At 45.9% G+C, this 20,995-nt stretch overlaps 1 protein-coding gene across 1 annotated transcript in view; it reads left to right on the forward strand.

Annotated features, from left to right (window-relative positions):
- The window catches only part of CCDC69 (coiled-coil domain containing 69), a 37,759-nt gene that overhangs the window by 9,211 nt on the left and 7,553 nt on the right, over positions 1–20,995 (forward strand). The window contains exons 2-8 of the mRNA XM_047852688.1: positions 5,191–5,260; positions 7,777–7,883; positions 8,409–8,496; positions 17,957–18,030; positions 19,013–19,114; positions 19,585–19,704; positions 20,625–20,722. Coding sequence (XP_047708644.1) covers positions 5,191–5,260; positions 7,777–7,883; positions 8,409–8,496; positions 17,957–18,030; positions 19,013–19,114; positions 19,585–19,704; positions 20,625–20,722 — 659 coding nt within the window. The remainder of the gene's footprint in view (positions 1–5,190; positions 5,261–7,776; positions 7,884–8,408; positions 8,497–17,956; positions 18,031–19,012; positions 19,115–19,584; positions 19,705–20,624; positions 20,723–20,995) is intronic.

The raw sequence follows: 20,995 nt of genomic DNA on the forward strand, positions 1-20,995 counted from the left end.
AAGCTTCTGAAACTACTGGTGTGGGGCCCCACCCATGCTGAGTCCAGACACAGGAAAGGCAGCTCAGATACTGCAAGGACTGAGTCCCTCGAGGCCCCAAATCATCTGTCCCCTACACTTCAGCTACTGGGATCAATCTGGTGTTTGCATAAAGGAAACGGAAGGGCCTCCAGCCTCCTTGAATCCGGGTTCTCATTAGGGCTCTGCTCCCCTGCTTTGAGGCCTCTGGCAAATGCTGCCCATCCCACCACTGGGCCTCAGGTTTTCCATCTGGAAATAGGAGGTGGGGATTGGAATAAACTGTCTCCAGGGGCCCTTCCAATCCTGCCTTCTGGGTCCCAGGAAGCGTTCCTCGGCCAGAATAGGTGTGATAGAACTATGCGGCCAAGGCAAGTTAGGGGACAGGAAAGGAACAGGTAACTAAAGGGTCCTTTGGTTACTGAACTCTGTAAGCTAAGCAGGAATAACGAGGGCATATGTCATACCAATCCATCAGAAATACACAAAGCCCGAAGGCCCACGGAAAGCATGGAGTGATGGTCCCCACAGTGAGGTTAGTGATGGTCCTAAAGTGTCTTCAGGAGGCTGAGCTATCCTCAGGGCTGCCCTTGGCTTCCACCGTAGCAGGAGTCCCAAGGTGAGGAAGAGCTGGGCAGCTCCTTCTGCCTTACTCACTCTTGCCTGGTGCGCTCACAATTTGAGGGAAGTAGACTATGGAAATTCACCTGTACTACAAAGTACTACAACCCGGGTAATACTCAACAGAGCCCTCTGATACAATGTTAATGCTGGTGGGTTTCACATCCCATCTGCACTTTATGCTTAGCGGAGGTCTTTCCTTGCTGAACATCAAGGATACTTCACAGAATTTCAGACTGTTGGAGTTGAAGGTCCGCTGTGATCTCTCAGTCCAACCTGCGAAATGAAGGTTGCCTCTTCTTGCACACTACCAGTGACAGAGAACTCACTACCACCGCCAAACCCCAACCTCTAGTAAGGCAGCTTATCTCTGTTCCGGGGACAGTTCTGAAATTCTTCTTCATGCTGAACTGAAACTTCTCGAAACTTCTAGTCCTCAGCCACAGTCCTGCCCTCCAAGGCTGTGGGCCACACACTAGAGCTTCCACCTTAGGATAGTCCTGTGGTGGCCAGGTTTTCTTGTCTGTTCTTGAGGCGGACCAACTTGTTCTGTTCATAGCACCTCCCATACTTTGGTTTCGTGCCTCCTGCCACGTCTTGTCACCTCCTTCTGGATGCATTCAGTTTGTCAGTTTACCCTTCAAAATGCAAGCATATTCGAGGGGTCTCACTAGACCCGATGGGAGCTCATCTGGCACCGCCCTCCCTCTCTGCCCTGACTGTGCCACATCCCGTTACAGACCAGGTTTGCTTCAGGTTGAACCCAAGGCAGGGGTCTGGTCTGCTTGAACAAGAAGATGGGCCCCACAACCATGGTTGCTGCCAAGATATAAAGGCCCTGTTTCCAGCCTTGTTAGTTGAAGGGCTGCCCTTGAGTTCAAAGGAACTGAAGAGAACACCTGTTCCAACCCTGGTGCATGACAGATAGAGAAACTGAGGACCAGTGTGGGGGACTTGCCTAATGTCTCATAGTAAAGCTGGAACCCGGGTCTCCAGGTGTCTCCCCCAGTCCTGTGTTCTCCCTACGTCCTGTGCTGCCAGCTGCCCCTCGAGCTCTCTTCTCCCAAGTTTCTCTTAACTCAGGAAACCCCACTGACCTTGCTAGCCCTCCTCCAGAGCTCAGTCCGAATGCCCCACCCCCAGCCCTGGGCCTCCCCGCTCTGCTTTTGGAAGGAGAAATTCTTGTGTTCCCCTCCCAGCTCCTGTCCTCTCCCACTGCAGGGTGAACTCTGCTCCGTGGCCTCTGAGGAGGAAGCTGCCAGAGTCCCAACCTGGGGATTTTCCATGCAGTAGTTGCTTATCAATTCCTACTCGGCCCTGGGCTCTGTGTCCCCAGGCTTTCGTGATATCCGAACCACCTGCACAGATGGGCAGATGGGAGCTTCCTGGCACGTGTACCACCCTTGGATTCTGTGGGTCTAGAACTGGGCCTGCGGGCTGCGTTAAACAAGCACTCTAGGTGGTTCTAATACGGGAGGCCCATAGGCCACATTCCTAGAAATACTGTTCTGGGCATCCTAACACACATGCCTGGACAAATCCCAAGTGGATTTCAAAAATGGTCCTGGTCCTCAAGGAGCCCCTTGGCCTAGCTGGAGAAACCTGGGTAGCCAGGTAGGTACTCACATGGGTGTCTGAACACACACTGGAGCATAGAGCTGATAGGAACTAACTCAGCCCTGGGGAGAGACCGAGGAGAAATGTTACATGAACTCAGCCCAGAAGCCTGAGAGTGTACGTCATGCTGGGATGGTCTTGAGCAGCTTGGGATGCTCTTGGACACGTGGATGTGCATATTGGGACCAGAAGTACAATAGGCCTGTTTAGTTGGGCCCAGCAAATTTGCCGATTATTTTGTAAAAATGATACTGTTCCATGTTGGCAAGGTTGCAGTGACACTGGCCTTCTTGTGTGCTTTTAGTGGGTGAGTTCTTTTAACCTTTCTGGAGGGTAGAACCCATAGCTTTGGCTATGTAAAAAAGTCAGTATGTTCACTAAAGCATAATTCGGAAATTAAAAAATGGAAATAATTCAAATACTCATGCAGATTATGCATTAAATGATTGAACTCATCCACAAGGATGTAATGTTTGAGTCATGAAAATTAATATGTGTACAGAATATTTAATGCCATGTAGTAAATGCTCATAAATATATTTGAAAAATTAAAATATCAGGAAGCATAGGTAACATTCCTTTAATGAATAAATTATTACTACTACTATAATCGGAAGAAGATGTTTACAAATATTTACTAAGGAAGGAAGGAGGCTGAGGAGGACGGTAGCCTGAGGACGGATGGTGATGAGTCTTGGATGTTATTTGACGGAGTAATCCTGGGAGTGGTTTCGTTAGGATCTGGGGACTCAAGCGCACAGTCACATCCTGCCTGTGGTCTGGAGGCTGTTCGTGGAGAAGAGTTTTTCACTTCTCTGTGGCTGTTATTTGGGAGACGACAGTTTCTCATGAGCTTTATGATCTGACTTCAGGCCAGTCTGAGGGAGATCTCTCAAAGTATTTCAGGGTCTTTGTTCTTCAGAAAGTAACAAACTCAGGCAATGTTTGAGCTCTTAGAATATGTCAGACATTATAGGTGCATTATCCCATCTAATCCTTAAAGCAACATTAGAAATCCGAGGTTTGAAGAGCCCATACAGTCACACAGGGTTTGATTTAAGATTCGAATCCAGGTCTGGGTAATTCTAGAATCCCAGAGTTCTTAACCACGCAGCTCCAGTCTCTAAAGGGCTGAGGCTTGGTTCTTTTTTTTTTTTTTTTTAATGTTTATTTGATTTATTTTTGAGGCAGAGAGAGCAGGGGAGAGGCAGAGGGAAAAGGGGAAAGAGGAACCCAAGCAGGCTCCATGCCGACAGCAGAGAACCCAACACAGGGCTCGAACTCAGGAACCGTGAGTTCATGACTTGAGCCGAAGTCAGACGCTTAACTGACTGAGCCACCCAGGCACCCCAGTGCAGAGACCTGGTCCTGATGTTGATTTTGGCACAGTGTGATGGTGGCTTACCTCCCTGGGCTTCAGTGTCCTTACCTGTAATAGCCCTGCCTGTCAGTGCTATTGAGAGGATCTGAGGTCATAGGCTCTGAGTATGAACACCATGGGGATCGACTAAGACCTCCTTGCCTCTCCTTCACAAAGGAGGGAGCAGGGGCCCAGAAGAGGGAAGAGATTTATCCAGCCAGGCCTGGAATTCAGGAATTCTCAGTCCCATGAAAAACATTCCCAGATTAGTGTAACCAGTCGTGGCAACAGGGATGAGACAACCATTTATCTCCTCCTTCCTGCAGCCCAGGATAGAGAGGCTGGCTCCCGTCACTTCCCCAGATTCCTGCTTTGACAGCTTCCCTGGCTTGTTCCCTGGCCAGGCACCCCTGCTCCCCGGGGCAGGGGGAGCTGAGTCTAAACAGGGTGAAAGGAAAACCTACTTGTCAGGCATACCCAGCCACTGAGCAGATTTGAGGCACCAGGGCCTAGGGGAGGTGCCAGGTTGGGTCCAGCTTGTCAGGGGCTCACAACGTACCAGGCTTTGTGCTGGGCACTGTGGGGCAGAAGCAGAAGGTTGTAGAAGCCTTCCCTTGACTTCTCTTCCTCCCCAACCAGAAGTATGCTTCCTAGCAGCGTTTCAGTCATTCTTGATTGTCAACCCATATCAACTCTCCTATTAAAAAATACGATTTATGAAACTTGATTATCTGGGTGCCACTGACACTGCTTTGGGATATAGACTTTGGCATCGGTTCCCTCCTTTGATCCGATCCAACCAATCCTGGCCAAAGTTGGTTAACGTGCCCAGAGGTATGGCTAAGATACCTGACTCTGCCAATTATCCACTAATCTGCTTTGGTTGAGCCCTAACGTCACTCGGCCTCAACTTCCTGATCTTTAAATTGGGCACATTCATATTTCCCAGGTTCATTCTGAAGATTAGCTAAGATAATATAGATAAGACATCATAGTGTCCGGTACATCCTGAGTATGGCGTCTTCCCCCCCCCATCAGTCAAGGTAAGTACCCCTGCCTCCTTATAGTTGGGGGAATACCCCCCTCTAACAAAGAGTAAGCATGTAAAATCATGGCTTGGACTTCTGATGCTTTGTCCCCAATATGGGGAACTTGGAAGGAAGTTGTGGTAGCCATAGGCCCTGAGAGGAAAGGGGAATTGTCTCTGAACTAGAGGTTGGGAAATTTCAGCCATAACTGGACTGAGGGTAATAGCAGGAGGTCTGGCCAAGTCCTGGGAGAAGAAAGAGGTGGGCAGGGAGGGCCCCGTGGATGGCAGCACAAACCACAAGGCTCTAAGGACAGGTCAACTAGCATCGAACTCCCCAGTGAGGGTTCGCCTGGAAATGATCAGAAATTCTGCTCGGGGAACCCCTTCCCCTTTGGCTAGTGGGGGAGGCAGCCTAAGTAACTGGATACAGGGCAGGCTCTGGCATAACTGGAAGTTCTGTCTTGCCTTTGGAAGGATCCTACACCCATCCTCACACTGACCTCTACCCTCTACCCTCACGTCATTGTTGTCTCCTTTCTTCCAGAGGCGCCGCAAACCAGATCAGCTACCCAGACCACAGCCACAGGAACTAGGTCCCCTCAATGGGGACACAGGTGAGTGGCCAGGCCTATATATGCCCTCCCCACGATCCATGAGGTTTCCTGCCTTATAACCAACAAAGGTGATATAGCTGTTTAATTATCTCATGAGACCTTAAGTAAGTTACATTAATAGGAGTATCATGTCTAAAATGAGGGAGGTGATAGTCCTGACCTGTACTGGCCTGTTCCTGGCTATTGATGCCATACCTAGAGTGCGGAGTTTATTTCTGGAAAGTACACTTTCAGAAGAATCCAGAAAAATTGGAGGGAGTACAGTGGAAGGCAGATCAGGCTGGTGAGGAATCTAGAAGCCACGTCCTATAAGGAGCAGTTAAAGGAGCAGAGGATGTTCTACCTGGAAAGAAGATACTGCAGTAAAACACAACAGTTCTCTCCAAGTGTCTGAAGTGCCCTCATAGAGAAGAAAGATAAGCCTTGTTCAGTGTGACTCAGAGGTCAGTAGAAGGGCTTCAAGGCGGCAGAAACAGGCAGGCAGAATTCAGCTCAATCTCAAAGGATTTTTTGTGTGATTGTTGTTTTAGAACCATCAGAGCTGCCTCGTAATGAAACGAGCTCTCGTCTCTGAAAGTGTCCAGTTACAGGCTGAAGACTGTCAGGGACATTATAGATGAAGTTTAAGTTCCAGATCAGCCATGGGACCAGAATTCAGAGGTTCTGTAACCTGCCTGTGCACAAGAATTACTTGGGGAACATCAAAGATATGGATTCTGGGGCCCCGCCACTGACCAAGTAATTAAGAATCTCTGGGAGTGGGGCTGAAGACTATTGTTGGTGACGATATCTGTCTTATAAGCTTCTCCCTGGCTGGGGCCAGGTTGTGGACCAAAGTCTGGGATGCTGAGCCAAATGGTTTGTTTGAGTCTGGGGTTCTCTGTACTTGACCACTGCCATCCCCCAGGACTCAGGGCACTGACTCACTCCCCCAGTGCTGGCTTCCTGCCTGGAGCCCCATTCCTCACCTTTCTCCTCGTGCCCTTTGCCAACCCTGTCGATGGAGCTCTGCAATAATAATACTAACGTTAATAATAATACCTACCGCACCAGTAATGCCAGCCCCTCTAATGCTTGTCATGAGCAATAATGAATATCCAGAGAACATTCCGTAAACAATAAAGAACATTTACTGAGCTACTTCTAAATGCCTGGCACTATGCTTCCTGCTCTTTGTGCATAAGCAGGCAGGATACGGTGGTAGTTAGGAGCGTTTGCCGTGGGGTCAGACAGTGTATTCACAGCCCTTCTCCCCAACTGTGAACTGGGTGATCCTAGACAAGTTGCATCATTTCTCTGTCTCTCAGTTTCCTCGTCTGTGAAATGGGGAGAGTGACAGTACCCACCATGTTGGGTTGTTGCGGGGACTAGGCGAGTAGTACCCATGAGGCACTTGGAACGGGACTGGCACATTCCCGGGCATGATATGCTCTCTGTATTCCTTACCTTGCTATTATTATTGCTGTTGCCATTGTTTCCTGATTTAATTATCTCAACAGCCCTGTGAGGTGGGTATTATTATTATCCTGATTTCACATATTGGGTAACTGAGGCACAGAGAGGATGGGTCATGCCCTAGGTCACACCCAGAGCCTACTGGACTCAGAGCTGCGTGGGCAGGGCGGGTTTTGGAGTTTCCCTAAGCAAGAGCGAAGCTTCCTGTTGGCGCCTCCTTCCCACTCATGGCAGCCCCTCTGCCTCCAGCTGGGGGTGGGGCCTGCTAAAGGTCAGGGGTCACACACTCAGACACCTTCAGGCCCCAGCAGGTAAAGCAGGTGATGACGCAGCCCCAGGAGAGAGAGGCAAGGCCTGGGGTAAATGGCAGAGCCACACCCTGGACAAAGCAAGAGACAGGCTGGCCTCAGCTTCATACACTGCCAGTTCTCCTGCTCCTTGAAAACAAGTTGGACAGACATCTGTACATGAAGTAAAAGCTGCCCAGTTAGTAAACCTCAGCAACTAATTTTTTTTAAATGTTTATTTCCTTATTTATTTTGAGAGAGAGGAGAGAGACAGCATGAGTGGGGAAGGGGCAGAGAGAGAGAGAGAGGGAGAGAGAGAGAATCCCAAGCAGGCTCCGCATGGTCAGCACAGAGCTTGATGCAGGGGTTTGAACGTGCAAACCACGAGATCATGACCTGAGCCGAAATCATGAGTCTGACGCTTACCCGACTAAGCCGCCCAGGCACCCTGCAACTAATTATTTTTTTAAATTTAGATATTAGCTAGAGCAAATTGCACCTTTACGGGCTGAGTCTGGCCTGCAAGTTACCAGCTCTGCTGTAGATCCTAGAGGACAACAAAATGAGCCCACCGGCTCCTGCACTCAAGAGGGTCTCCCAAGCCAGAGAGATGTGCGGGGCTGGGGAGGCCTCTGGAGGTTGATCTCCCAACTGAAACCGTTCTTGAGGTGGACACTGGAGTTCTCATCCCTTAGCCCTGGCCTCCCACATCCTCTCTGCCGGACCCTGGCTTCTCCTCCGCTCTGTGTGCATTTTTTGCTTCCTCACTCACAGCCACAACTGTCCAGCTGTGCGCATCTGAGGAGGCTGAGCTGTGCCAGAAGGATATAACCAGAATTCTCCAGCAACACGAAGAGGACAGGAAGAAATGGGCACAACAGGTAAGTCCAGGTGACACAACCCCACCTGTGTTGAGCAGGAAAACCTCCTGCTCAGCTAACCTCGCTAAGTCCCAGAGTGAGGACCAACTTTTGATTTTGTTGTTGTAAGTATCTCTTACTCCATTACCAAGAAGGGAGTCCTTTATCTTTTGAATAAATATTTGTAACTGCTTGCATGTAATTCATTATGTACATTATATGCAATGAAAGGTCGGGAAACACTCTGATGCAGTAGAAAGACTTCCTGCCTGGAGCGGGCATCAGGGTTGGAAGACCCCTACTTGCCTTCCACCTAGACGGTTCTCTAGGAGCCCCCTTCCAAGCCCTAAAGAAGCAAAGTCAGCCACATCTGCTGTGTCTTGGAGGCCTTGTGCCCTCTCTGAACTCAGATTGTCCCCATCACGTAGACGACAGGGTGGGACTCTGATCACCAGCCTCTGCAAAGCTCCAGGGTTCCGGGAGTGGATAAGCGAGGCTGTGCTGAACCTGCTCAATCTCACGCTGCTTACCACTTTCTGTCCCCAGGTGGAGAAGGAGAGGGAGCTGGAGCTTCGAGAGAAACTAGATGAACAGCAAAGAGCCCTGGAGGGAGAGCATGAGGAGGCACTGCAAGGTAAGGATGGAAATGCTTCACTAGCATAGATGTAGAAGGGTCCTTCTTGCGCCCTCACCTCACCGAGTTCACAGGTGGTCTCCCACTGCCCCCTCCCTCCTGCCTCTAGCCCCTCCCCCTGCCTGTAGCCCCTCCCTCCTGCTATGGCCCCTCCCTCCTGCTATGGCCCCTCCCTTCTCTCACTGGCCCCTCCCTCCTGCCTCTGGTCCTTTCCTCCTACCTCTGGCTGTCCCCTCCTGCCTCTGGTCCACAAGCAGTTGGCTGCCTCCGCACTGGAGTCTTCAGGATCCTTGGACTCGTCCTTTCAGGAATGGCTTTAAAACTCTGACGCCATGCTTTGTTTAACCTTAGTTGAGACGTTTTTTCCCTTAAAATTTTAAAAGCAATTCATATTCCTTAAAGGAAATTTGAAAAATCTAGACAAATAGGAGAATTTTTAAATATCCATATTCCTTCCCTACAATGATGACAGCTCTTAAATTTTATGGTTAGGTTATTTATATGGTTAGTTATTTTTTTCAAATAGCTTTCTTTCCTTTTATATGTGATGTAACCATGATAGAAAATTTAGAATCTATGGACTAAACAATACGATCTTATAGCATAGTGGTTAAGATTTCAGGCTCTGCAGCCACAGTCCCTGGGTTTGAATCCCAGCTTCCCCTCTTACTGGCTGTGCAACCTTGAAGAATTTAGTTAATCTCATTCCTAGGGTGTTTATGAGAATTAAATGATTTGTTAGACAGATAGATGGATAGGTAAAATTTAGAACAGTGCCTGATATTTCATAAGATACTTAGCAAATAATGATTAGTACTTATTTTATTATTGCAAAAATTAAAATTGTGTATAATTCTACCCAGAACCAGTCACTAGTCACTGTTACCCCTTTAATATATATCCCTTTCACTGTGTGTGTGTGTGTGTGTGTGTGTGTGTGTGTGTGTGTGTGTTTGTATACACCTGGGATATTCTTCTATACACACACACATACACTGGGGGGAGGAGATAAATTGATTTTTCTGTTTCAATAGTATTAACATCTTGTCATTTAACTTCTGTAATATAAGTTTTAGCAACTGCACAGCATTCCAATGCATGCCCTTATTCATTTACTGAGCCCCATTGGTTAGGCATTTAGGTAATTTCAAACTTTTGCCACTGTTTGTAATAGCAATGATACTTACACAGTGAACTCTTTTGTAAAATCTTTGCCACATTCATGATTTTATCTTTCAAAAAACATTCTGGTAGAGTTGGTGTGGCAAAGTATATCTATCTATCTATCTATCTATATATATACACACACCCATATATATATATATACCCATATATATATATATATACCCATATATATATATATATATATATATATATATATATATGAGTAAAATACATACAAGACTTACCATTAGTGACATTTAGTACCTTCACAGTGCCCAGCAACCATCACCCCATCCCGTTCCATCCCGTTACCCTAAAAGTAAATCTCATACCCACGAAGCAGTCACTCCCTGCACCTCCCCAACCTCCTAGCCCCTGATCCACTCGCAGCCACTGAGCCACTCTCCGGTCATGGGTTTTGTCCATTCTGGATGCTCAATAAATGGAATCATACCATCTGCGACCCCCGTGTCTGGCTTTCTTCACCCAGCATAATGTCTCCGGGTGCATCCATGGTGCACATTACATTTGCACTACATTTCTTTTTTTCCCTCCCATTTTAAAAGCTACTCCCTTCCTTTTTATGGCTGAATAATATTCTATTATCATTGGCCTGGACACACCACATTTTGTTATCCATTCATTGGTTGGACACCCTTTGGCCACTGTGCCTTGTGCCACTAGCAGACGCACCTGCTTGTACACCTGCTTTCGGTTTCCCTGGGTGTACGTCTGTCCAGAAGTAGAGTTGCTGGGTCATACAGCACATCTATGCTTAACTTTTTGAGAAACCGCCAACCTGTTTTCCACAGCAGCTGCACCACTTTGCATTCCCGCCAGCAGTGCACAAGGGTTCCAATTGCACCACATCCTCGCCCACACTTGCTATTTTCCATTGTTGTTGCTGTTGTTATTATTGCTGTCCTAGTGAGGCGTGGAGTGGTATCTCATTGCGGTTTTGATTTGCATTTCCCTAATGCCTAGTTTTGCTGAGCATCTTTACATGTGCTTTTTGACCACTTGTGTATCTTCTTTGGCGAAGGTTGCGTGTATTTTTGACGCTATTGAAACAGACCTAGAAAATGCTATACTGGTGTTTCTTTTATTCATCAGTATTTGCATGATCTTTCCCCAGAACTCTCTTTTAAAATACAGTTAGGGGGCGCCTGGGTGGCGTAGTCGGTTAAGCCTCTGAGTCTTGACCTTGGCTGAGGTCATGGTCTCACCGTTTGTGACTTCAAGCCCTGCATCAGGCTATGCACTGATATTGGGGTGCCTGGGTGGCTCAGTCAGTTAAGCGTTTGACTTCGGCTCAGGTCATGATCTCACAGTTTGTGGGTTTGAGCTCCACATTGGGCTCTGTGCTGACAGCTCAGAGCCTTGAGCCTGCTTTGGATTCTGTGTCTCTCTCTTTCTCTGCCCCTGCCCTGCTCATGCTCTCTGTCTCAAAAATAAATAAAACATTAAAAAATACAGTTAGGATTATTTTGTATGTAAAATGTTAAGATCCTGTTCTTTCCATTTGACATTGTTTCCAACATGTTTCCAAATAATCATGCTGCTTCTAAACGTTTATAAAGGTTAGACCACTGCATACATGGTTTTCCTTATTTCCCGTGAGTCTAGACATCTAGATTTTAACTACTGTAAGTAACACTGCACCAAAAGTCTTTTGCATAAATCTGTGCAGACATTTCATGTTATGTCCTTAGATTCCCAGAAATGGAATAACTAGAACAGAGGTCTGAACTTTTAAGATTCTTGAAACATATTGCAACATTAGCACAAAATGTTTTGAAATGGAATTGAAGCCCTCACCCTGGGAATTTGAAGAGTTATGTTTTAATTCCAATGTGCTGTGTGATACTGGGCCTGTCACTCAACTTCAGTTCAGTTTCTACATCTCTAGAATCTACCTTGAATCTCAATTCATTTTCTGTATCTCTACAGTGTACCTTCCCCACCTCATGATGCTATTGTGGGAAAGCAGCTTTGCTGTCTGTGCATTGCTTTGATACTATTTTTTAGCATAATAGATAGGTTGATAAGAAAATGTTACTGTTGTAAAAACCCCAGAGGAGAAGGGACTGCCTATCTTGAATTCTTCCCATCAGTCAGAATTCTTTCTTAGTTATTTCTAAATCACTTGGCTTATATAAGGTGGTACATACATGTGTATTAAATGAATGAACAAAAGCATAGTGGGAGGGGAAATACAGGATTCTATTTATTTGGGGTGTGGTATACAGATAACTGGGAGAAACAAGTGGTGTTTTTTGTTTTTTAACATTCTGTGTATATCTTGAAGTTTTCTTTATTTTATTTTTTATTTATTTTTAATGTTTTTATTATTTGTTTTTGAGAAAGAGAGCAAGACAGAGTGTGAGCAGGGGAGGGGCAGAGAGAGGGAGACACAGAATCTGAAGCAGGCTCCAAGCTCTGAGCTGTCAGCACAGAGTCCAATGCGGGGCTTGAACTCATGAACTGTGAGATCATGACCTGAGCCGAAGTTGGATGCTTAACCGACTGAGCCACCTAGGTACCCCTGTTTTGTTTGTTGTTTTTTTTTCATTTTCTAAACAATGTATGTTACAAAGCAAAGCTTTTAATTTTGATGAATTCCAATTTTTTTTTCTTGTATTGATTATGCTTTTGGTGTTGTATCCTAAAAATTCTATGCCAAACCCCAGGTAACAAAGATCTTCTATGTTGTCTTCCAAAATTTGTATGGTTTTAAATTTTACATTTAGATCTATGACCCCTATAATGGTGTGATTTTTCTTCTTTGGACTGTTAATATGGTGGATTACATTGATTTGAGTTTCTTTCTTTCTTTTCTTCTTTCTTTCTTTCTTTCTTTCCTTTCTTTCCTTCCTTCCTTCTTTCTTTCTTTCTCCCTTCCTTCTTTCCTTCCTTCCTTCCTTCCTTCCTTCCTTCCTTTTACGAGTGCACACACATGTGAGTGGGGGGAGGGGCAGAGAGAGAGAGAGAGAGAGAGAGAGAGAGAGAGAATCTCAATCTCACAACTGTGAGCCGAAATCAGGAGTCAGACACTTTAACCAGCTGAGCCACCCAGGTGCCCCTGATTTGAGTTTCAAATATTGAACTAGCCTTGCCTTCCTGGCATAAGCCCTACTTGGTCGTGCTGCTATTATTACCCTTTTTTATATGTTGCTGAATTTGATTTGCTAATATTTTACTGAAGATGTTTGTGTCTGTGTACATGAGGGCAATTGTTCTGTACCATCTGCCCAGTTGAACTTTTAAAGTATGACTTGCCTAATAGAATGAGTTGAGATATGTCCCATTTTCTTCCATTTATGGAAGAAATTATATAGAATTGGTATTATATAATTTTTAAATGTTCAGTCGAATTTGTGAATGAAATCATCTGTTCTCACACATTCATTATCCAGAAAGTATTTAAGTACAAATTAAAATTCTTTAGCAGTAATAGGAATGCCCAGGTTATGCATTTTACCTTGGGTAAATTTTGGTAGTTTGTAGTTTTTTCGGGAATTGGTACATTTCATTTAAGTTGTCGAGTTTATATGCCTGGAATTGCTCGTAGTGGTCTCTTACTATTATTTTAAATATCTTCTGTGTCTTTGGTGGTATTCCCTCTTAATTTCTTGATATTGGTAGTTGTGTATTCTCTTTTTTCTTTGTCAGTCTTGCTTAAGGTTTATCAATTTTATTAATCCTTTCCAGAAACCAGCTTTTGGGTTCATTGATTTCTTCCCCCTATTTTCAATTTCATTGATTTCTGTTTATTTCCTTCCTTCTCCTTTTTTTTTTCTTTATACTTAGCTCTTCTTTTTATGGTATCTTAAACTAAAAGCCTAGATTATTGATTTGAGACCTTTCTCCTTTTCTAACATAAGGCTTTAGTGCTATAAATCACCCCCCACCCCAAGCACTGAATTATCTGCATCCCACAGATTGATGTTTTGTGTTTTTATTTTTGTTCAATTCAAAATATCTTCTGGTTTTCCTTGAGACTTCCTCTTTGGCTCATCAAACACTCATAAGTGTTTAGAGATTTATAGTTCTCTTTCTGTGACTGATTTCCAGTTTGTTTTCATTATGGTCAGAGAAATATGATCAAATATGGTTTGTATTTTGCTCATTTGATAATTTGTTAAGGTTTGTTTTATGACTCGGGATATGGTCTATCTTGTGAATGTTTCATGTGCACTTGAATAAATGTGTATTCTGCTACTGTCAGGTTGTAGTTTATAAATTAATTAAATCAGCGTGTTGACAGTGTTCAGTTCTTCTATATTGTTACTGATTTTATGCTTCTTTTTTCTAATGAATACTGAAGAGCATAGAAGTCTCCAACTATAATTGTGTCTTTGTTGCTCATTTCAGTTCTGTTAGTTTTTGCTTCATATATTTCAAAGCTCCTTTGTTATGTATATAAACAGTTAGGATTACTATGCCTTCCTGGAGAATTGACCTCTTTATCATTATGTAATGACCTTCCTCATCCCTGTAATATTCCTTATTCTTACGTGCACTTCATCTGAAATGAATACAGCCACCGCAACTTTCCTTTGATTAATATTGCTTTTTCTACCTTTTTACTTTTAATCTACCTATGACATATATTTAAAGTGGGTTTCTTTTAAATAGCTGATAGTTGGGGGTATTTTTTTTTTAAGATCCATTCTGACAATCCCTATCTTTTATTTAGGATGTTTAGATTATTTAGTTTAGTGTTGTTATTGATATGGTTGGATTTAGGTTGTCATTTTTGTATTTGTTTTCTGGTTGTTCTGTTTTTATCCTCTACTTTCCTTTCCCTGCTTTATTTTGGAGTATTCGAATGTTTTTAGTATTCCACGTTAAGTTGTCTATGGTCTTTTAATTATATCTCCTGTATAGTTCTTTTTTTTTAATTCTTTGCTCTAAGAATTACAAAATACTTAAGAGACAACTTAGAATTAATATTTTAAAAATTTTTAATTTTTATTTATTTTTGAGAGACAGACAGACAGAGCACAGGCAGGGGAAGGGCAGAGAGAGGGAGACAGAATCCAAAGCAGGCTCTAGGCTCTGAGCTGTCAGCACAGAGCCGGACGCAGGGCTTGAACCCACGAAGCATGAGACCATGACTTGAGCAGAAGTCAAACGCTTAATCGACTGAGCCACCCAGGTGGCCCCAGAATTAATATTTTGCCATGTCGAGTGGAATGCAGAAAGTTTACTATTGCGTAAGTCCCAATCCTCTCTCCTTTTTGTTGTGTTTGTCTTAGGTATTACATCTGCATACACTGAATCCCCCATCAGATAATGTTACACTGTTTACATTGATTTACCACCAATAGTAGTTTAAAGAGCACAAGGAAGAAGAGGAAGAAGAATATTACCCAGGCGTTTACCAGTTTGGTTGCTCTTCCTATAGTCCTGAAGTTTCAAGTTTTCCTCTGGTATCATTTGCTTTCTGTCTGAAGCATTTCCTTAAGCGATTCTTTTAGAAGGTCTGCAGGTGAGGAATTATTTTAGCATTTTTTCATCTGAGAATGTCTTTATTTCACCTTCTTTCCTGAGGATATTTTCACTGGCTATCAGATTCTCGATTCACCGTTCTTTTATTTCAGCCATTTTTATTTCTTATTTACGTTCTTACTTTTTCTCCTCTCCAAGGTTTCTGATAAGAAATCCACGGTCATTCTCCCTGTTGCTTTCTCTAAGTAATGCACTGTTTTTCTCTGCTTCTGTTCCAGATTTTTTCTTGGTTATTAGTTTTCAAAAATGATGTGCCTGGGTGTGGATTACTTTCAGTTTGCTTTCTTTGGGGCTCAGGGAGCGTCTTCAATCTGTAGGTTTACATTTTGACACATGTGGGAAGCACTCAAACCATCCTTTCTTCAAACACAGTTTGTGTACTACGCTCTCTCTCTTCTCTTTCTGAGACTCTGATGCACGAATGTTAGACGTTTCCGGATTGTGTTATGGGTCCCTGAGGCTTTGTTCATTGTTTTCCAATCGTTTTATCTCTCTATTGTTCAGACTAGATAATCTCTATTGATCTATATTCAAGGTCACTGGCTTTTACCTATGTCATCTCTGTTCTGCTACTGAGCCCACCCAGGAAATTTTTGAATTTCATTTATCACATTTTTTAGTTCTAAAATTTCCTTTTGGTTCTTTTTAATAGCTTCTATGTGTTTGCTCAGGCTTTCTATCTTTCCATGCTTTTCAAGAGTATTCACCCTTACTTCATGAAGCATTTTTTTATATTAAAAAAAATTTTTTTTAATGTTTATTTATTTTTGAGAGTGAGAGAGAGACAGAGTGTGAGAGGGGGAGGGGCAGAGAGAGAGGGAGACACAGAATCCAAAGCAGGCTCCAGGCTCTGAGCTGTCAGCACAGAGCCCGACACGGGGCTTGAACTCACGGACCGTGGGATCATACCTGAGCTGAAGACGGACGACCAACCAGCTGAGCCACCCAGGCACCCAGATCATGAAGCATTTTTGTATCGGGTGCCTTAAAGTCTCTGTTAATAATTCCAACATCTGTAGCATCACAGTGTTGACATCTGCTGAATATCTTTCCTCAGCCAAGTTAAGATTTTCCTGCTTTTGCCGTTTGGATTCGTATGCTGAGTAATTTTGTATTATATTCTGAAATGATATGAATACATACAATTCTGACTCTTGTTTCAGACTATTGGTTCCATGGTACTTTGAATTCTGGTCTTCTTCCCCCTCTGCCTGCTACCATTTACCTTTCGCAGTCTGCAAATAACTACTCTATTCAGTCTGTCTAGGTTTCATAGCTACATTCAGTGGGACAAACTATATGGAGTTTACATTTTCCATCTTACCTGGAATCAGAACCCGTCTTTTTTTTTTTAAGGTTTTTGGGGGTTTTTTTTGTTTTTGTTTTTGTTTTTTTTTTTGAGACAGAGAGAGACAGAGCATGAATGGGGGAGGGACAGAGAGAGAGGGAGACACAGAATCGGAAGCAGGCTCCAGGCTCCAAGCCATCAGCCCAGAGCCCGACGCAGGGCTCGAACTCACGGACCCCGAGATTGTGACCTGAGCCGAAGTCGGACGCTTAACCGACTGAGCCACCCAGGCGCCCCCAGAACCCGTCTTAATAGGCAAATTAACAAATTAGGCCCGTGATTTGGAAAAAGTTAGCCTGTAGGTTTCAAACAGCTGACCTTTTCCATTTTGACAGCTCTGACACATTTATGTCACTGAACACTGTTTTTGTGTGTGTGTCACTGCCCACTGTGACGCAGGCCCATGTATACCTGGGCCTTTGGTCGTATGAAGCTCTTTTTTCCCTGTCCTCTCTGTCCTATTTCCCATCCCGCCCACTGGTTGGTCACTTCTCAGTTGTCTTCTTTCAGCGGAGACAAGGGTAGAATTTTCCATAAGGAGCTCTACAAAGGAGGAGGGATAATAAATACAACTATACTGGGGCACCTGGGTGGCTTAGTCTGACCAAGTCCAACTCTTGAGACCAGCTCAGGTCACAATCTCGTGAACCATGAGGTCACGCTCTGCACCGGACCTCCTGCTGACCACACCGGGCCTGCTTGGGGTTCTCTCTCCTCTCTTTCTCTGCTCCTCACACGACTGCTCACACACGCATGCCACTCTCTAAATAAATAAATAAATAAATAAATAAATAAATAAATAAATAAAACTATATTGATTGGGGGGAATCAATCAAGGGAAAGCCCTTGAGTGTCCTTTTCTCATGCCATCCTTCAGCCATCCCTTAGTGACAACTCACTTCACAGTTGAAGCAATGGGACTTTTAGGTATTCGAGGTGATATTCGCAAGGTTTCTCACTTGTGAAGAAGCAGAATCAGGGCAAGGTAGATTTCCCGGCCCCGGACGAAAGGTACTGACTGCAGTTTTGTGCCAGTGGTTTGATGAGTGATGATTTAACGGTTTCAAAGTTTGGGTAACCCAGCTTGCAAAACATTGGCTCTGTGCACGGTCCGTGGCGTGGTGAACAAAATGAACAAGGTCGCTGCAGGATCTTTGGGGTCTTGGTCTCAGTGAGGCGTGGGTGGCCCCACAATCTGGTAGGGTTCACGGTTCCTCCGAGGATATAATTTCTTTCCATTTCTATGAGCTTTTGTTAAATATCTCCTATATTTCTGGCACAGCTGTAAGCCCAGTAAACAAAGATTGAATAAGACCGTCCCCAGACCCCCGGCCCCTGGGGGGCCCTGCTAATCACACGGGTTCTCCCGCCCTCATGGCGCCTGCCAGAAAGCTATAGGGTGTCTGAGCTCACAGAGGTCTCCTTTCCCTGCAGTCCTCCGGGCCTCACATGAGCAGGAGAAGGAAGCCCTCACCCACTCCTTCCAGGAGGCCAAGGCAGCCCTGCAGGTGAGAAGAGCTGGGCCATGGCAGACTCTGCCAGGGGAGGGGAGGGCCTGCGGGAAAACAGCACGGCCTCCACTTAAGTGTGAGGGACAGGGACGAGTGTCTTCCGTGTATCCAGCCCCTCCATGTGGCGACTGGGCTATCAGCTCAAGAGGACTCGCTCTGAGATTAGGGTTGGCCTGCTTTTCGAAGGACTGTTGGAGGATCTTAGAGACCTCATGGACCGGGCACCACAGTGTGACTGGGCTGGCGGGTGGAAGCAGGAAGGAAGGTGTCTGAGCCAATTTGTCAGGTCAGGCACTTCCCAGAGGGATGAAATCTTAGCTGGAACCTGAAGGATGGGTTGGAATTCTTCAAATGAAGAAGGGTAAGAAGGATGCCCTAGGCAGAAAACAAAACAAAACTGTGCTTAAAGACTTGGAGAGGAGAGGGAAATACGGAGTACGTGTAGAACTGAAAGAAGTCCAAGATGCCTGGGGTGAAGGGTATGAGTGGGAGAGAGCTGAGGTTGGACAGGAGGCCAGGGCCAAACTGTGGGGCCTGGGGGCCATATCGAAGCCCTGCTCTACCCTGAAGGTAATGGGCAAGGTTGGGGTGCAGGATACTCCTGACAAGGGAGAGTAGGAGGCAGGAATGTACCCAGCAGCAGAAGGACTGGTGTGATGCCTGGCCGCAGGAGCAGCAAGAGGGAAGACTGGGAAAGTGCAGAGCCTGGTATGGTTGGGCTTTGAATGCCAAGTTAGCACCAGCCTCAAACACCGGGACATTGTCCCCAAGGGCATGGGAAGCCATTAAGGCTCTATGACGAGAGATAGGGCTGGCGTGTTTCAGGCAACGGTTGAAGCAAACCAAGCCTGCATTGTTGGGTAGGACAGAGTGAAGATAGATGGAAGAATCCTAAACTGACCCCTTTCCGGGATGCACAGAAGTCCACCTTCAGCCTTTATGAACCAGGCTTTGACCTCCCTCCCGCTCCCTTCTCCAGGAGACCATTGATGGACTGTCCTCACAGCTGGAGGTCTTCCAGGCCAAGATGAAGAGGGTAGAAGAGTCCATTCTGAGCCGAGACTATAAGAAGCACATCCAGGTGGGTGGCAGAGAATACTTTTCCTTCTTGAATCTCCAGGGAGGTCAGGGTCTGGGCAGCAGGAAAGGCCAGGCCTTCCTCAAGGCCAGGGCTCAGACCTGAGCCTGGAAGAAACAGGGTCCCCGTGTCACTGTGGGGAAAGAAAGACTTAGAGCACAGGGGGGATGGTAAAATGCTTAGGTTCTGGATTCAGGAGGAACGAGGTACAAAGAGCTGACCTACCACTTAGCGTGAGTGACTTACCCGATCGGCGCTGCGGTTCCTCAGCTGGGGTGGTAGTGGGGCCTTCCTCCAAGGGCGTCATTAGGCTAGAATGAGATCACGCGTAGTAAGTACTTACCGTGAGCCAAGAGAAGGAGGCGGCATGTGAGAGGCAAACAGTGATTGGGAGGCACAGTGGGGAAGAGGCAGGTAGCCCCTGCCCCTCTCTCCCTGCTGGTCTGGTGAGATCACTCCGTGTCCCCATCTAGGATTACGGAAGCCCCAACCAGTTCTGGGAGCAGGAACTGGAGAGCTTACACTTTGTCATCGAGATGAAGAACGAGCGTATCCATGAGCTGGACAAGCGGCTGATCCTCATGGAAACAGTGGTGTGTGACTGGAAGGGGGGTGCTGGGAAGATACACCTCGGGCTTCTGTTTTCCGGGCATTTCCTCTGTAAAGTGTGTGGAGGGAAGGCAGTTTGAGGAGGCTCCAGCCTGGTCCACCCCAGCTTTGACCTGCCTTCCATGCTGGCCCTGGGAACGGCTGTGGCCTGTCTGTGGCCAGTCCGGGTCAAGCAGTGGCTCCTTCTCATAGGGCCTCCGTGCTTTTCTTGACTATTCATGTTTCTCTAGCGTGGGTGACACCCGGGCAGGTAACCTGGCTAATCAGGAGGGGCTGGCAGATATCCCCTGTCAGGCAGGGGCCGGGGAAGAAGCCGAGGCTGAAAAATCGGACCGACGTAGGAGGCCACAGTGAGCGAGGACAGGCCTGGGGAGTGGTGGGCGTTGGGCACACAGATGGCTTTGTCTCCAGGAGAAGGGAGGCCTTGGGAACCCGGGGCTGAGTCCAAACAGAGGTGATGTTGCTCTGGAAGGAGTCTCCCCACCCGCGTGTACCACACAGCCTACATTCTAATCAGGCCCGTCTCAGAGAGTCCCTGGGAATTCTGTTCAACCACGCTTGTGGAATAGTATAACAGACACACGTAATTTTATTTATATAGATCATATCCTTCTGACTTTGGGAGAACCAAAAATATCCATTCTCTTATGAACTGATGGAAATGTTACGTGGGAGTGGCTGTGTTCTTTTCCTACATCTCATGTGGCAAAATCGAAAGTTGGCAGCCCTGTGTCCCCTCCTTAGTTACATACTTTTTTTTAAGTAATCTTGTTGCCTCACGAAATGTAACATCTAGTCCAGAATGAGTCGGTGTTTTCAGTGACCACAGATAAGAGGGAGGTGACGAAACACACTGTGCCATGTGAGTCGGGTGGCTTTCTGAGCTCCTTCTGATGTGTTGCAGAAAGAAAAAAATCTGATGTTGGAGGAAAAAATCACCACTTTGCAGCAGGAGAATGAGGAGCTGCATGTCCGGGGCCGCAACCAGATGGTTATGTCAAGGTAGCTGCCTCCCTGCCCCCTCTCCTCCCACCCCCACCCTTTTGGCCAAAATCTCTACTGAGGAGGGTCTCTGAGAAGCCTGGGGAATGGATTGGCAGGTAGGCCCAGGCCTTTCTGGGGAATGTCAAGAAAATGGGAGTCAAGAATCCCAAGGGACCCAGCTCTGCCTAGAAACCTGTCTCAGTGCCCTGACTGCTATCTGTCCCCATCCTGGCTGAGCAGGCTCCACGGCAAAGCCCAATACAGGAAGAGAGGACAGGAAATTTCTAGCTG

This window comes from Prionailurus viverrinus, chromosome A1 (assembly GCF_022837055.1).
Source record: "Prionailurus viverrinus isolate Anna chromosome A1, UM_Priviv_1.0, whole genome shotgun sequence".
In the NCBI taxonomy this organism is placed as follows: domain Eukaryota; kingdom Metazoa; phylum Chordata; class Mammalia; order Carnivora; family Felidae; genus Prionailurus; species Prionailurus viverrinus.